Genomic DNA, 16,912 nt, shown 5'->3' on the forward strand with positions numbered 1-16,912 from the left:
TCATCGTCATTGGTGTCTAATCACCGCAGTTACTTGATAACTTTGTAATACTCACGATTGTGTTAATAAACATTACCTCTATTGTATAATAACAATGGCTAATCCTAGTAAAAGTTGGTTAAACGCCCCTAACCCTATTCTTAATGTGAACCCGACATATACATCCCTATTTTGTTAGTCTATTAGTCGCCCTTATTTAATAGTATTTTATATGTGTCCACATTTAGTTAATCTTTTATTAATGTATTAACTGTGCGTAATGTACCGTGCGTTCGTTTGTGTGTTCGAATCGCCACTCGCGTTATTTGTATGTTGTAGTTTTCGTTTTTTTCTTTACGGTACGTGCGGAGCGCAAAACGTAACACTCCCCCTCTTGGGGTTCAAATTTCCAGAGGAAATTTGACTAATCGTGTCCCTGTTTGTAAAATTCGACGTCCATTCTCTACACACGCATAAAAAGATTTTCCATTATTAACATAAAGGATTTCCATTATAAGTGTTTTGTATTCGTTGTTTTTAATCTGGTTCTTTTGTGCGATTTCTTAGTTAATTAATGTTGTCAATGTATAATAACGTGTGTCATTTCTCAGAAATAAGGTCCGCTGCCTCTTGGCTTCTTATATATTATGTGTTCTTCTCCTTTAATTCATCAATCGTGAATAGTTAGTAGTTTAATAGTTAATTGCAATTAGTTGCAAAACTTTGATTTATTTTTTATTTCTCGTGGCTGATCTCTATTAATTTTTAATATTCTTGTTACCATATAATAGTGTATTATATTGTATTAATTATTATTTATTATTTTCTTGTTACAATCTTCCATTTGTTTTATTATCATCTTATTAAATATTTATTTCTTCATCAAAAATATAATTTATTTTGCAAGGTACAAAAGTTACTACATGCACGTGTTGATCAGCATCACTTCCAAAATGGCCGCTTGTGAATGTCCCTAGTATATAGTGACTTTTATTAATATCGAATTTATTATTTATCTGTTAATTATTTGTAACTTTATTTTAGTAGATGACGTATAATTGAAATGGGAATAATAATATTTTGTGTTTATTATAGTGTATATAATTATTGTATGTGTTTCATTGCGTATGCGTAAAAGCTTCTTCGTGCTCTCGACAATCAGCATTATTTTCAAAATGGCCGTTTGTAAATGTTTCATGTAAATGTTTTATAACTTTTTATTCAATACCGGAATGATTATTTATCTGATACTTATTTTAACTCTGTTTTAGTGCAATTGAAAATTGAAATGACAAGAATATTGTTTTGTGTTCATTATAATGTGTATGTTTACGATGTGTTGCTTTAATATTAATAGCACGTGCATTGTGTTTTATTTAATACCAAAATAATCATTTATTTGTTATTTGTTTCTAATTCTATTTTGGTGCAATTGAAAATTCAAATGGCAATAATATTGTCTTTGTGTTTGTTGTGTATATATACTGTGTGTTATTTTAATATAATAGCTTGTCGATTGTATTGCTGTTGAAGTCTAAATTATTAATAGCACTGTTTCACTGCTTGATTATGAGTGGTTTATATTTATATAGCTTTTGTTTAATTGGTTTAATTTAATATGTGCATAGTGTATTGTATCACTGGTCACTATTGTGTAGTATAACCTTACTTCTTTATACCAGATTCAATATAATAATACTATAATAGGTCCATACAATATAATAATCTCTTATTTTAATCGTGTTTGTCGTTGATACTCAGTTAATCTGTCTTGATTTATTTCTAACCTATTTCTATATTTATTGGCTGTTTCTGTTTCCTTCTTATTAGTTTGTCGTTACTTCATACTTGTGATTTGCTGTTATTTCATTATAGGTTCTCTGATTCTATTTTTTCAATGCTGTGTCCCTTACTTGGAACATTTACACAATGCATGTTTTGCATTGTTTGGTTCTTCATTACATTCTGAACACTTATTATGAGTACTTTTATTTATCCTATATCTGTAAGTGTTAAAATTGCCATCTAATTTGTTTAATTTAATATGTTTATAGTGTATTGTATCAACAACTATTGTGTACTATAATATTAATTTCTATATATCAAATTTAGTATAATAATATAGTATAGGTTAATGTAATATATTATCCTCTTATTCCAGTTGTTTATGTTGTTGATATTCGGTTAACCAATCTTGATTGATTTCTAACCTCTTTCTATACTTATTGGCCAATTTTATTTTCTTATTAATTGGCTGTTACTACATAATTGTATAATACAGTTTGAAGCTAGTCCATATCTTTTTAGTTAAAACTTTGTTCACTATATTATTACTGCTTATAGGTTCTCCAAGTCTATATGCTACATCGATCATGTAGGACATTTACGCAGTGCATTTTCGGCATCATCTCGGTTTTTGTTACATTGTCAACACTTATTATGACTACTTTTATTTATATTAGATCTGTAAGTATAAAAAAAAATGCCATATTTCATAAATATCCGCGTAGTAAAATAGTCTGTCCTTTTTCTTGTTTGCGAAGACCGCTGCGTCAATGTTGAGTTATTTTGTTATAATGTCACTAAATTTTTCTTGGTTTTTCAGTTTCCTGTTGCCTTCTTAACCGTTCCAGTAGTATCTGCTTCAATACTCCGTATGTATTCTCTTAAATTTGGTAGTAAGCTTCTCATAACTGTGTCGGCTTTTGTGTATACCTTTTCAATGTGAGTAGTGAATTTCTTACTATTATCAATTTCTACTCCAAAGTATTTTATAACATTCTTTTCTTTTTAGGTTATAATTGTCAATCTTAATATTTATTACCTTCGGTATTCTCGTACCTGTAAGTAAAATGGTCTCCGTTTTTTTTTTCATTGGCCAACTGTAAGTCTGTTGTCGAACATCAATTATTGACCGTTATCATCACTTCTTTTAGTTTAACTTTAATATTAAGTTATAAATATTTAATATTATTTTTTTTTCTTTTTTTTAATTAAGGCAATTGAAGTTAATCTATCTATTTCTTTCAGCTGACCAATTCCTGCATATACATTTCTTTCTACGATAATTAATTATGTACAAGCCTCGTTGATTTATAAAGTACATTTCTCTTTTTAATCTCTTCCAATATCTTTGTTTATTTTATTGAATTAACGCGTTTTATATTTAAATAGTGGCTAGAATACATAGTAATTTCTTTTTTTTTCTCTTTTAGGTTCCGTTATCTTCATTATTCGACAAGCAGCGTTATACTATATACTACCGTACTACGTTGCCTCTTAAAATCGTTTTGGTTATTGTCTATTTCGGTTGTGTGCTAGTTTTAACTTGTTCAATTGTACTGTTCACGGAATCTCCTTCACTTCAATCTTGACGTTTTGATTCTGCAAAATTTCTAACACTTTATGCGGTCCTGTATATTGGTCAGAAAATTTTCCTTTGCTAGGTTCCTTTAGTAGATATACCAGATCTCCTATTTTGAAATTTTGCGGGTTGATTCGTCTGTCGTAATATTCTTTTGACTTTAACTCGGATTTCATCAAATTTTCTCTTGCCATTTGCTGCACGGTGTTGATTTTATCGAACAGATATGAATCTTCTATAATATCCTGCTAGTCCCAGAAATTGCTTGATATTCTTTGCTTCTTTTGGTCGTAGAAATTTTGATACTGCTTCGATCTTCTTTGGATCTAGTTTTACACCATCTTCACTGATTATATATCCCAAATAACTTCGCATTTCACATTTGTCGGGTTGCAATCGCAATTTGGTTTTTCTTAATATTTTCATTAATTTGTTAAATTTACTTTCGTGTTTATGAAGAGATCTTGAATAAATCACTATGTCATCCAGATAGACGAATAGTTCTACTCCTTGCAATCCTGATAGCGCTGAATTCATCAAGCGTTGAAATGTTGCTGGGGCATTTTTTAAACCAAATGGCATTCTTTTGAATTGAAAGTGCCAGTACGGTGTTGAAAATGTCGTTTTGTGGGCATCCTCCTGTGCCATTCGGATCTGGTGGAAGCCTGATGCCAAGTCAAACGTGGAAAAATATTTCGCACTTCCTAATTGAATCAATATTTCTGTGATGTTGGGGAGCGGAGAAGCATCGCCGATCGTTTTATCATTAAGCTTCCTATAATCAATAACTAATTTCCAACGTTTGTTTCTTCGGCACAATCCATAACGGAGAATTGTACGGAGATGTCGATGGCTCTACGACATCAGTGTTCAGTAATTCTTGAATTTGACGATTTATTTCTTCTCGATGTGCAGGTGGGTAACGATATTGTTTAATATTGATTGGTATATCATCCGTTGTAATTATTCGATGCTCTAGAATTTCAGTTCCTTCCAGCGTGTCTCCTGGAATATGAAATCTATCTTGATTCCTCCGAATTGATTCTCTTTCTCTTGATTTTTTCTCTCTTTGTTCGAGTCGTAGTAATTCAATTATTTTCTCGAACCCAGTTTCTTTTGATTTTGAAATTGCATTGCATGTCACGCTAGGGAGCGAGGTGAGGTTTCAAATTCTTTAATTATCATTGTAGGTGTGGTCAATTCGTAATCTCTTGATGTGGTATTTATTATTCTCATATAACCTCGTCCCTTATGGCTCCTCACAACTGCATTACCAAAATAGACTCCCTTAATTGGCTCGATTTTTGGGATAAATCCCTCGTTTATCTTCGGATTTGCAATGTTGATTGAACATGGTACCGAACTCCGTTTCGGCACGATTATCTTTTCTCTTGTATCGAAGGGAATATAAATGTTTCCGCACTTGATATGTTTTCGCTCGTAATCCAAACGAGCCTTATATCCTGGGAAAAATTGGGATCCTAAGATTCCGTCTTGATCGATCAGCAATGAATCATAAACTACATGAAAAATAACTGGATGGCCCGCAACCTGTATTATTGTCTGCCCTAGGATGACTAGGCTCGTTGCCGTAATTCCTCGAACTTCAATTGATTCTTGCTCGTTGATGATTCTCGTGTTGCTTTTACGGCTTGGCGGTACGCATCGTCCAAGGATTGGTATCCTGCTATCTTCATTCGTAAATACACCTCGTTTGGGAGCCTCTTAACGGAAGCCTCCCTCGTGTCCCGATCTATTCTATCTTGCAATATGGTGCCGTACTCGTATCTTTCCCCGTCATTATTGCCAGTCTGAGATTTCTGACGCAATCTATATAATCTAGTAACTCTTCTTCCGATCGTTGGAACACCGTTGCTAATTCACCTTTATACTCGTTAACTGTTTTTCCTGGACCGAACATATTTTTTAATTTATTTCCGAAGTTACTCAACGTCGACACTTCACTGTCTTCTACGGCGAGAAACGCGTGTTCGCGAAGTTTATTCATCAATAATTTTACCAATTGAGGCTCTTGGATGCCGCGGAATCATGTTTCGCGCGCGCTCACATGCCCTTAACAATTGGAATACTGAGGGTCGATGTCTGCCGAATACTGGTACCGACTCGATCGCGTCTTTTAACTTAATTGGTTGTGAGCTACCATCTGTCGGCATTGTCTTTTGCTGAATTATCGGCGGTGATACGGGTGTCTCGATTTCTTTCTTTGCCTTGAGGGAGCGCACGTCGTATTGTAATTCATGGAGTTTTGTATTCATGTCGGTTATTACACGAAAATTTGCATCCCATGCTTTAAGTTGTTCTGACAACGTCAAGAGCATGTCTTCGTCCAATGATTCTAATGCGGTCGCCATATTTTCTATTTACATTTTGTTAATAACCGTAAGAACTTTAATCCTCTGTGGAGCGTATCCCACCGCTGCCACCAAAAATTTTTATGTTACGTTTTCAATTATGTTTTCAATTTCGTTTTCAACTATGTTTCAATTTGTTTGCCGTTAAATTTAATTGAAAGGAAAGGAATAATAGTATTCGAAATATAAATTTAAGATTTCCGATCGGTATGATAGTTGCTGCCACCAGAAATAGTCTAAGGACTATTTTGAGGAAAAATTTTTTTTTTGTCTTTATATTAACCCTTAGAGTGCTGAATACTCGGAGTCTATGCCATCCGTACGGACGGCACGCTGCCAGCGCGTGAATACTTTTTCGCTATACTGAACTCTGTTGATTGTCTATTCAAAGCGCAAATCGTAATAAGTTATAGTAATTCTTTTGCATGAGATTAAATGATTTAAGAGCGTTATTTTTTAGTATTAATTATTTATTATAAACATTGAAATTTACTATAAATAATAAACTAGAATTTTGGTAGTAAACTAGAAAACGATAAACTAGAAAACTAAATTTAGTAAATATAACATAAGTTAATAATTCAGTTGTGTGTGAAAAATTTCAAAACAATTATCGACACATAATCCGACATCGCATTTTCTGCATTCTGCATGTGTTGTGCTGACACGATTAGGGCATTTTGATGGAAAATGCCTATCAATTAAACGAAATGGTAAATCCTCTGACTTTCTCTTTCCTCCTCTTGCTATGCTTCTGCGTTGGGAATATTTTCGTAAAATGTCTCCTATCAACGCTAAATGAAATTCACTAAATCTTTGTTTCGAAGCAGTAGATTTTTGATATAAAATATATGAATTATATATAGTTAAATCTAACAAGTGGAAAAATAATTTTTTCTACCACTTTATAGTTTTCCTTATGGCCCTTTCTAAGATACGGCTGAAGTAGCGTCATCGTAACATCTCCAGAGATTCCAATGGCTATGTTACTTCTACTAATGTTTGCTTTTTGTCCAGTATAAATTACAAAGTCCAATACATAATTAGTTTTACAATCACTAAGGAGAAATAATTTAATGCCTACTTCTCTTGGATGGTATAAACTGCATAAAATAACATCTGCCCTTGTACAGCAAAAGACTTTCGTCGACGCATAGATTTTCATAATGTGCAAATGACTGCGAATAGGAAATCTTTAATTTATCGATTACTGGTCGTATTTTTGCTAAAGGATCGTCACTTACTGTATCATTATCGTTAAAGTGCAACACTTGTAATAATACCATATATCGATCTCGTGCTATTATTTTGCGGAAAATATTGCTTTTCAACAGTTCGTCCGCAGACCAATATTCTCTCACAGACAATTTCAATTCTACCAAATATCCAAATTGGACAAATTGTGAATGTAAAGTATTAAATAAAAAAAAAAAAAGAAAAGACAGAACGCGGCATTAACATTGAAATGCATTTATATTTATCTCACACAAACGTAATAATATTACTTCTGTGTAGGTGCTCGGAAAAATTGACAAACGCATATATGCGTCCTTAGTCCACACTGATGACTTTCGTCAGACGCATATATGCATCCATAGCATTCTAAGGGTTAACAAAACGTGAAGTATTCACTGATCGTAAAGACGTTACTCTTTCTCGTCGATGAGATCACACAAGAGAATGACTTTCCGTCATGATGATGCTGCAGAGGAAAACTATGAAGGGGTGTGTCTAAGGACACGGATTCGTCGAGGAAAGCCTTCGTTCGGAAAGTGAGGGAAATGGACGTTGCTGTTAATTGGTTAATTTCTATGTTGGTGGTTGAAGAAGGATGCTAGCCGCGCTTGAAAGAAATTTGTTAGCGGGAAGCGTCACCCGTGAGTAAAGCAGATTTCCCGTATCTTCCCGTAATAGGTGATAGATTTAAGGACTGTTAGGATAAAGACTGTTTGTCCGTTTGAAGGACCTTAGTTAACTAAATCATAAGATTTATAGCGGGTCCTCAGGCTAGCTGAACACGTACTGCGGAGATGCATCGACGTCTGGCAATCATCTTGCCCGAAGAATGGAGTCCGTGTGTGGCGGGCTACTAGGCCAAAATCGTTGGAATGTTCACTGTCGAGTGCCGCTACAACTATTTCTTTTAAGGAGAGCTATAGAATTACTCCATCCCTATGTTAAGTAAAAACGTTCATCTCGTGACCGCGGCTACGTTCAGCGACTTGTTGTTGCCTCGAGCCCAAGCTATCACAAGTCTCGAACAAATACAATCGGATTGAATGACGACAATTGCTTAATTACGGCTATGGTAGGATCTAGATTACAATATTACGGAATCTAACCAAAGTTTCAAAGGGAAGGTCCCGGTATTGTTTCTTCTCCGACATATAAATATAGCAAATAGTCGAATCTCTAATCGGATAAATTTTACAAGTGTTTTTGGTATGACAAGATTTGGTTATGTCGGTTTAATTAATGATGAATTCAATAGGTTTTGAACTTTCGTTATTCAATCCAAATTTATCTCTATGTTCCTTTTTCTTCTTCTCTTTCAATTTCGCTAGCGAATCTGTCGTTTTAACTGAAGTTCGGTTCGTTTTATTAGAGTGGTTTTTACCGCTATGACTTTTCTTGCCTTTCGAATTTACTCTTAACAAAATGACTCTAATGATCCTCTCTGTGTGAGGCTTGTGTGATTTCGCAAGCCTTGTCCAAAGACGGGCAATATTTTGCCAATGAGGAGGAATGCGAAGAGCAATAAGTGTTTTCAATAATTGAAAACACCGTTATGCACAAGCTAACACAGCGAATGACCTTTTGTTTAAAACTTAGAAATCGATAGTTTATCTTTAAGAAATTTACGGAATAGAAAGCAAGATCGAATATATTAATTGTTGATGAGTAGATTTAGTTCGATACCCGGATATGACCTAACCACGAAATTATTAGAGAAGAAGAAAATTTATAAAAATTTAAATTCCTACCTTGAGGTGTATGTTCTACTCACAACTGGTGCCTGGATTTCGTCGGCGCGATTAACATTTAGTAGTATATTTATTATTAAAACCTTTTCGAATTCGAACTCATAACCACGGTTACAATTTTATTAATTCGATTTCACTAATGTGATTAACACTTAGAAGATTTTCTAATTTGATCGCGACTTAGACTGAGCAATTGATTGCTGATGAGAGACCGACGGAATGTAATGTACGATCGACAACAAAAAAGGGAACTCTGTCCTATGTTGCTACGCTTATTTATAACTAGATCCCCCATGGGATGATAGTCACATGACAGTTCGCTCCCGTGGGAATCGGACTGTTGTAGTTTGGGGTTCCCGCTATCGTACGTGAGAGAACGTGGATTCTTGTGATTGCTGATGTCTCGTTTGCTTCGTTATCTTGTTTACTACTAATGTCTTAAATTCACAGTTTCTCATCGTTGCTATGTGAGAGAATGTCAAGGTCTGTTGTTTGACTTAATTCTCACCGGTCATACGTAAGAGTATGTCTCTTGTTTACCGTAGCTGCTGAGGTTGCATCTGGGAGGCTTCTGGAACCTTCCATGCTGATGCTGTTATCTTGTCTTCGTCCGAGAAGCTCCTGGAACTTTCTATGCTAATTCTGTGAGAATGGTCTATGTCCCTCTGGAGCGCATGTGCGTGAGGAGGGGGGGGGGGGCGGCAGCCGGGGCCGCATTGTTGTATGGGCTTTCGCTCAGGTAACACGCGTAATCTCGTTGCTCTCCTATAATAAAGTTTTTCTTCAAGTTATCTTGCGTAAGTTTGGTTATTGATTTATGGAAAGTGATGACGTGGAGTGGTTTTGACTGCTTTGTTCGGTGTTTGATAGTTTTGTATTTTGAGGTTATCTTGTCTTCGTTTCTTTATTCGTGACGGCACATTATTCGGATTTCGATCGGTATTTTATATGATCGTTACTTTCGGTGTATTTTCGACCTATCACGGGGAAACGCGGTCGCGAGAATACGCGTCAACGGGAGTCGTAAATTCCCGTTACGTTTGCAATAATCGACACCACGAATAGATCGATCCCCTTATTTCGATTAGGATAATAGGGGTAATTGTTGTAGTATAACGCTGCGATTTGCAGGGTTATAAATTTATATATTTCCAACACTTAATACACTAACGAGATACAGCGTGATTGACGAATACGAATCGAGGAAGAGAATTTGACTGTTCTAATGCTTGAGAAAGAGATTGGAGAGAGTGACCGCTCTCTCGTGTTGAGAACAAGTAAGTTTCGTTCTTGTGTGATTACGGAGGAAAGCTCGGTGTGGGTGTGTCTTTTGAACTAAGAAAACGGATTCGTTGCTCACACTTTTCGTTAGTAGAGTGAGGGCAACGATCTGTGATGACCATTGGTTATAGCCAACGTGAACAGATGACGATTGGAGGAGGAAGCCTCCGATCGGCGTGGCTCGGGGTTGACTTTATTCATAGGAAAAATCGGCTTTTCGGTTAGACACTTATTCACTTTTTCCGTTAGGTGACTACCTGCTTTCTCCGTAATTTGTAAGAACGTATAATAAACCCAAGGACCGTTTAAAGTACCAGCTATGTACCGAAAATATTTCTAGGATGAGGAATTCTTTCAGGTCAAACATGTGAAGTGAAACATCATATCGAAACAATGACGTTAAAATGTTAGCGTTTTACGATGGGTCCTTGGATTTATTGAGGGTCGGAAGGACGGTGCGTAGACCGTCGGTGGTCAAGCAGCGCGGGATGGAGTGTAGATGTTTTGCGCGACGTAACATTCGGTTTTATTTAATTACGGGGCATGGAGGCTTCTGTGTCTTTATCATCTGATCCAGTCGTTGAAGAGTGTAAATTTTTACCTTTTGGATTTACCCTTTTTTCGTTCTTTGGTCAATATTTATTCCTTTCTTGGCATTTCTTGTCTTTTCCAGCGTAAGAAGAGGAAGAATGATCGGTCCATCGTCGATACGCACGTCGGCCTGATGTGCCCTAGTTCCAGGCATTTATAGCACTGCAAGAGGTCCTCTTGGCGATGGCTTCGACCCTTGCAATGGACCATCCCAGTGCAACCTTTTATAGCGGATGGAGAATCCGCCATAATTAATTTTTATTTTTGCACCGCTTCTCCTTCGTCGTAGCCAGTTGTCGCCGCATCCCGTTGGTTTGAATTCGCTGCGTTTTGTCCCGGGACTACCGGACTCGTCAGTAAGGCTATATCCGGTAGTCCCTGCCTTAGACGTAGAGGGAGTCTCGCTAGATGCGGTATTTGTATTATGACCCCGTATATTTGTTCGCTAGCGAGACAGACAGACTCGTTGTCGTCGTAGTAGCCCTCTGGTGTTGGCGATTGGGTACCCGGATCGCCCGGAGGTGTTACGACCGCGTTGACGTCCCCTACCTGTCGGCGTCCTGTTGTTACCGATCTGCCACACTTTCCTGCCTGAGCCAGCTTCCTCGCTGCGACTAGTGGACAACGCAGCCAAGCCGAGCCGAGACCGATTCTAGTGGTCCCGATCTCTCCTACCTGCACCTCCGCGCTGCCATATCCCGCAGCCAACGCCAAGGTGTCCCGCAGCTCTTCCTTGGAGACGGAGACGTCTATCCCGACCACACGTAGTTCCGCCATTCTGGCTGATGTTGCAACTCTGACCGTGGCCGGGTCCCAGATATGCGCCAGACGCGTCGCTAGCGTGGACGCCTTCTTCCGGTTTTTATCACCGGGGATCTCCAAGATGATATCTCCGGTCATAGCCTTACGCATCTTAACCGCCTCGATGCCAACTTCTGTCAGCAGGGCTTTCGCTGTTGTCGACGCACCTCCGCGTATGACGTCTTCGTCCCCTCATCCAGAGTCAAAGTCACCGCAGATGATCGCGGTGAGCGAGGGAGCGTAGCCCTCTTAGGCGCTTACACCTGCACACCTTTCGGGATTTTCGCCGAGGTTCCCGTCGATGTCCTGGGTTTTGGGGTGCCCTTTGTCCTCCTCCCAGCCTGAGCGTCTGTCGCAGATGAGGCCGTGTAGACTTGGCTCCTCACCGCCCTTTCCGTGATTTTCTTCACCTCTTCCTTCTTCTTTGCCTTTTTCCTTGGCTCAACCACCTTCCACTCTTCATCCTGCTGTTCCCTCGCGAGCGATGGTAATTGGGTGGTACTGTTGGAGCGAGCCAAGGCCACCGAGACCTACCTGTCTCGCGCCTCAAGAATCTGTCGCTTACCTCCGAAGCCCTCTTCAATGGCCCTTATAATGGAGGGTCCTAGCTCCTCAACTTTCTTCTCCAGGGCAGTGAGACGCGCGTTGTCGCTCTGTCCGTTTCTCGGAGGACTCCCCGACTCGGAAGCCGAGGTGCCGCACCGAGAACACTCCTGGGTCCCACTCACCGCATTCCTCACAAGTGCCTTCCGCAGGGCTTCGTTTTCCTCCTCGAGCAGCGACAGCCCGGTAGCAAGAGTGGTTGGCGCCTCCTTAAGGGTCTTGATATGGGTTCCCTTAAGGTTGGACGATATGATCGCCACCCAGATTACCTCCTCGATCCTCTTTATCATTTAAGCCCCGATATCGGCAGCCGTGGCAGTCCTCATCTCAGGCACGAGATCCTCGGGCATGCCCGGGTAGTACAAATCATCTTCCGTTTCTTGCCCCTGGACCCTCCAGATGCTATAGGAAGATTCGTCTTCAACGAGGCTAACGATTCCTCATCGTCGGACCTCGTGCGGGCCCTCCAGTATACTTCTAAAGAAGATGGTCCAACATCCGGGTCTATGGAGGGAGCCACAAAGGTACCCTCCTGTTCGTCCGCCGATCTCAATAACCTCCTCTCCTCGCCAGGCGCAGAAACCAATCCTGTGGCCTGACGGTCCACCTCCGAATGGCCATGGTCGTGAGATGACGACGCAGCGGGGCTCACTTGACTACCCACATCTGCCCCGGTACTGGGGTATCCCTCCCCTGCACCCTAAACTATATTCCTTTTACGTTTGCTATCCATATTATACATATATTTATTTAAGTATATACAGGGTGGTTTGTAACTAGTGGTACAAGCGGAAAGGGGGTTATTCTACGCGAAGGAAGAAGTCGAAAATATAGAATAAAAATTTTTCGTTTGTGGCTTTGTTTTCGAGAAAATCGACTTTGAATTTTCGCTCGGTACGCGTGCACTTTATCACGTCTCGTTATAACGGATCTCACTGTAGATCGTTGTCTCGATTGACGTTATGTTGATAAACACTTCCAACGTGACCGAAGTGTTTTCCTACCTATTAACTTACCATCCGACTTTTATCGCTATCCACTATCAGTACCTACTAGTTTACCATCATGTCTACATACAGCAATCGGGAATATACGGACATGATACTTTCGTTAGATGCGTGTGGTGGTAACGCATCAGCCGCAGCTGATCATTACAGACACCGGTATCCAAATCGTCGACATCCTGACAGACGTGCTATTCAAAGAGCAGAACGAACCCTCGGCGAATATGGTTCTTTTTAAAAAAAGTTGAAAAGTTGAAAATTCAAAGTCGATTTTCTCGAAAACAAAGCCTCAAACGAAAAATTTTTATTCTATATTTTCGACTTCTTTTTTCGCGTAGAATCGCTCCCTTTCCGCTTGTATCACCAGTACCAAACCACCCTGTATACATAGTATATTGATAAATATTAACCCTTAGAGTGCTGAATACTCGGAGTCTATGCCATCCGTACGGACGGCACGCTGCCAGCGCGTGAATACTTTTTCGCTATACTGAACTCTGTTGATTGTCTATTCAAAGCGCAAATCGTAATAAGTTATAATAATTCTTTTGCATGAGATTAAATGATTCAAGAGCGTTATTTTTTAGTATTAATTATTTATTATAAACATTGAAATTTACAATAATCTAGAATTTGGGTAGTAAACTAGAAAACAATAAACTAGAAAACTAAATTTAGTAAATATAACACAAGTTAATAATTCAGTTGTGCGTGAAAAATTTCAAAACAATTATCGATACATAATCCGACATCGCATTTTCTGTCGTTCCTTCTCTTATTTTTCAAACAACACATTTTCTTCTTGATAGTTGTGTTGTGCCGGCACGATTATTCTACCAAATGCCCAAATTGGACAAATTGTGAATGCAAAGTATTAAATAAAAGAAAAGAAAATTAACGCGGCATTAACATTGAAATGCATTTATATTTATCTCACACATGCGTAATAGTATTACTTCTGCGTAGGTGCTCGGAAAAATTGACAAACGCATATATGCGACCTTAGTCCACACCGATGACTTTCGCCAGACGCATATATGCATCCATAGCACTCTAAAGGTTAAATATACAAGTTTCGACGAGGGGCCCCACGAGAAGGTGAGATGAGTGGTCTTGGCAAGTATGAGCCTATCAACTTCTCCGAAATTCTCCATACTGGATCGGCAAGCTGACGGGGGCCAAAGGCACCGACCAGTCGCCACCCAGCTATAGGAGAATATCAGATCCATAGTGGTTTCCCAGGGCGTGGGTCAACGCCGTGGGAACCTATACCCGCCTCGTGCCCCCCTTCTTCGTCGGTGCCGTATCCTGATGATTCCTTGGTTATCAGCTTAACTCAGTGCGACGAGGATACCATTAAGTTTTCACAGAGTCCTCCTTCTTTCGAGATCCTTAATTGAATTGTCGAATCATAGATTATTCTTGGTGTAGTATTGAATCGTGGTTTATTAATTAGTTTATTCAAATCGTGAGTTGTTTTTGATTGATTGAATTTCAAATCATAGTTTGAATTGTCGAATCATAATTATTTTTAGTACAGTGTCCAATCATGCTTTATTAATTTATTCAAATCGCGAGTTGGTCCTGATTGGTTGAACTTTCGAATCATAGTTTATCCTTAATCAGTTCGCGGTGGAGTTATTTGTGTGAGAGTTTATTGGTAGGTTTTAATTCATGGTATGTATATATTTTGTTTATTAATTGACTCTACTCAATGTGTTTCTTACATGTATGCATCCCTATTTTGTTAGTCTACTGGTTTTTTCATTAAAGTATTTTTATTTCATTTTATTTTATCTTTTTTATCTTGTTGTGTATTCGCATCGTCACTCGCGCTTTTTGCATCTTATAGTCTTTATTTTCTGTTACAGCACGTGTGGAGCGTGGGACGCGACAGCGTGTACTACATTCCGCGTGTAAAATGGAGTGACAAGAGCGTTCAAACTTCGAAATATCTCAAACAGGAACGAAATAACAGTTAATTCTGTTCAAAATCGGCAAAAGAATGCGATTTGCGAGCGGCCGAGCTTGTTTCGGCGTTGAAAAGAGTGTGCACTGCATTCGGCGTGTAAAATCTAGTGAAAGGCGCAATTAAACGTCGATATATCTCAAACAGGAACGAAATAACGGTTTGTTCTCGTCAAAAGCGAAAAAAGAATGCGATTTGCGAAGTGTTGGGCTCGTTTCGACACTGAAGAGATCGCGCCCTACATTCAGCGTGTAAAACGAAGTGGAAAGAGCATTTAAACGTCGAAATATCTCAAACAGGAACGAAATAACAGTTAATTTTCAAGAAAATCGTCAAAGATTGCCATTTGCGAGCGGCCGGGCTTGTTTCGACGTTGAAAAGAGTGTGCACTGCATTCGGCGTATAAAATCTAGTGAAAAGTGTCACGTCCTGCGCTCCGCACGTGCCGTAACGAAAAAATACAATATGCAAATAACGCGACCAGAAATCCGACATGTAATAAAACAAATAAAGTAGAATAAGATAAAATAAAACACGCTAGTAAAAGATTAACTAAAGGTAAATACGCGTAGCATTCACATAAGGGCGATTAGTAGATTAACATATAGGGACATATCTATGTAAGATACCCTAGTAGAATTTAGCAATAAATCAAAAATATTTTTGGACTAGTAATAACACTAATTAATAAATCGAACAAACCACAAACTAATCAAATAAGAATAATTGTATTCAAATAATAATAAAGAAATAAAATAAAATAATAGAAATATACACTAGTAAATTACTAAAGACAACATAACCTGTACTAACTAGTAAGCCAGGTAAACCGAACCGGCAACCTACGATTTGACAGCTCGACTAAGGACGAATTATGCTGAAATAACTTGTGAATTACTTAGTAAACGAATAAAGCAGATTAATTAATAAGTGTAATAACACTACATAACATAACATAATGATAACCTATGATTTGACAATTCAACCTACGATTTGAAATTCTATCAATCAAAATCAACCCGCGATCTGAACTGATTAATAAACTATGATTATGTATGAATTGACAATCCAAATGGCTACCCGATCAATCAAGAACAATTCACGATTTGAATAAGTTAATCTAACATCATCATTAATAATAACTAAGGATATATTGTAATCAATATCAATTAGTGACTTTAAACTCATCCAAGTAACTCGCGATTCGAATAAATTAAACAACTACTCGAGAAAAGGAAAGGGGAACGGAACAAGAATATACATTAACAATTACCACATACAAATGCATTACGTTAAAACGATCCAATTGACATAAAACTGTACACGAGCGGAAGATACGTACACATACAAATACATATGTATATACATATATATTTCTCACACTGGATAAATAACAAAATATAAAGTAGAACTACAATCGACTTGCATAATTGACAAAAGATTAATTCCATAAACAAACTACATCATGGAAAATGCATATATATATGTCGGAGATGAAAGAACACCGGAGCCTTCCTTTGGAACCTTGGGAAAATCCCGTAATATTGTAATTTAGATTCTACCGTAGCCGTAATTAAACAATTGTCATTCAACCTGAGTGTACTTATTTGGGATCCGTGACAATGAGCTTGAGATCGAGGCGACAAACAGTCGCCAACGTAGCCGCGGTCAAGGGATGAACGTTTGTTTAACAAAGACCTTATTCGCCGGGTAAGATGGTCGCCAGATGCCGATGCGTTTCCGCAGTGCATATTCAGCTAGCCTCAGGACCCGTTGTAAATCTTAAGATTTAGTTAATTACAAGTCCTTCAAACAGAAAACAGTCTTTGTCCCAACTACGGGAAGATAGGGGAAACCTACTTTCTCACGAACGACGCTTCCCGCTAGCAACTTTTCCTCAAGGGCACCTAGCGTCCTTTTCTAACCACGGACGTGGAGATTGACCAATTAACAGCAACGTCAAT

At 38.3% G+C, this 16,912-nt stretch overlaps 1 protein-coding gene across 8 annotated transcripts; it reads left to right on the forward strand.

The window, feature by feature from the left end:
- Nucleotides 1-944: 944 nt before the first annotated feature.
- LOC122569066 lies at nt 945-16,792 on the forward strand. Of its 8 annotated transcripts, none has more exons than XM_043729534.1 (5): nt 945-1,177; nt 1,855-1,984; nt 2,323-2,445; nt 2,585-2,703; nt 2,774-2,913. In XM_043729534.1, the coding sequence occupies exons 2-5, from the start codon at nt 1,958-1,960 to the stop codon at nt 2,778-2,780; spliced, it is 276 nt and encodes a 91-aa protein (XP_043585469.1). In that variant the 5' UTR covers nt 945-1,177; nt 1,855-1,957; the 3' UTR covers nt 2,781-2,913. The 8 variants fall into 8 exon arrangements, with proteins under 8 accessions (XP_043585469.1, XP_043585472.1, XP_043585468.1 ...); XM_043729533.1 differs by having other exon boundaries at nt 1,171-1,302; XM_043729532.1 differs by lacking the exon at nt 945-1,177 and adding an exon at nt 1,184-1,686.
- The last annotated feature ends 120 nt before the right edge of the window (nt 16,793-16,912 follow it).

This window comes from Bombus pyrosoma, linkage group LG7 (assembly GCF_014825855.1).
Source record: "Bombus pyrosoma isolate SC7728 linkage group LG7, ASM1482585v1, whole genome shotgun sequence".
Taxonomy (NCBI): Eukaryota; Metazoa; Arthropoda; class Insecta; order Hymenoptera; family Apidae; genus Bombus; species Bombus pyrosoma.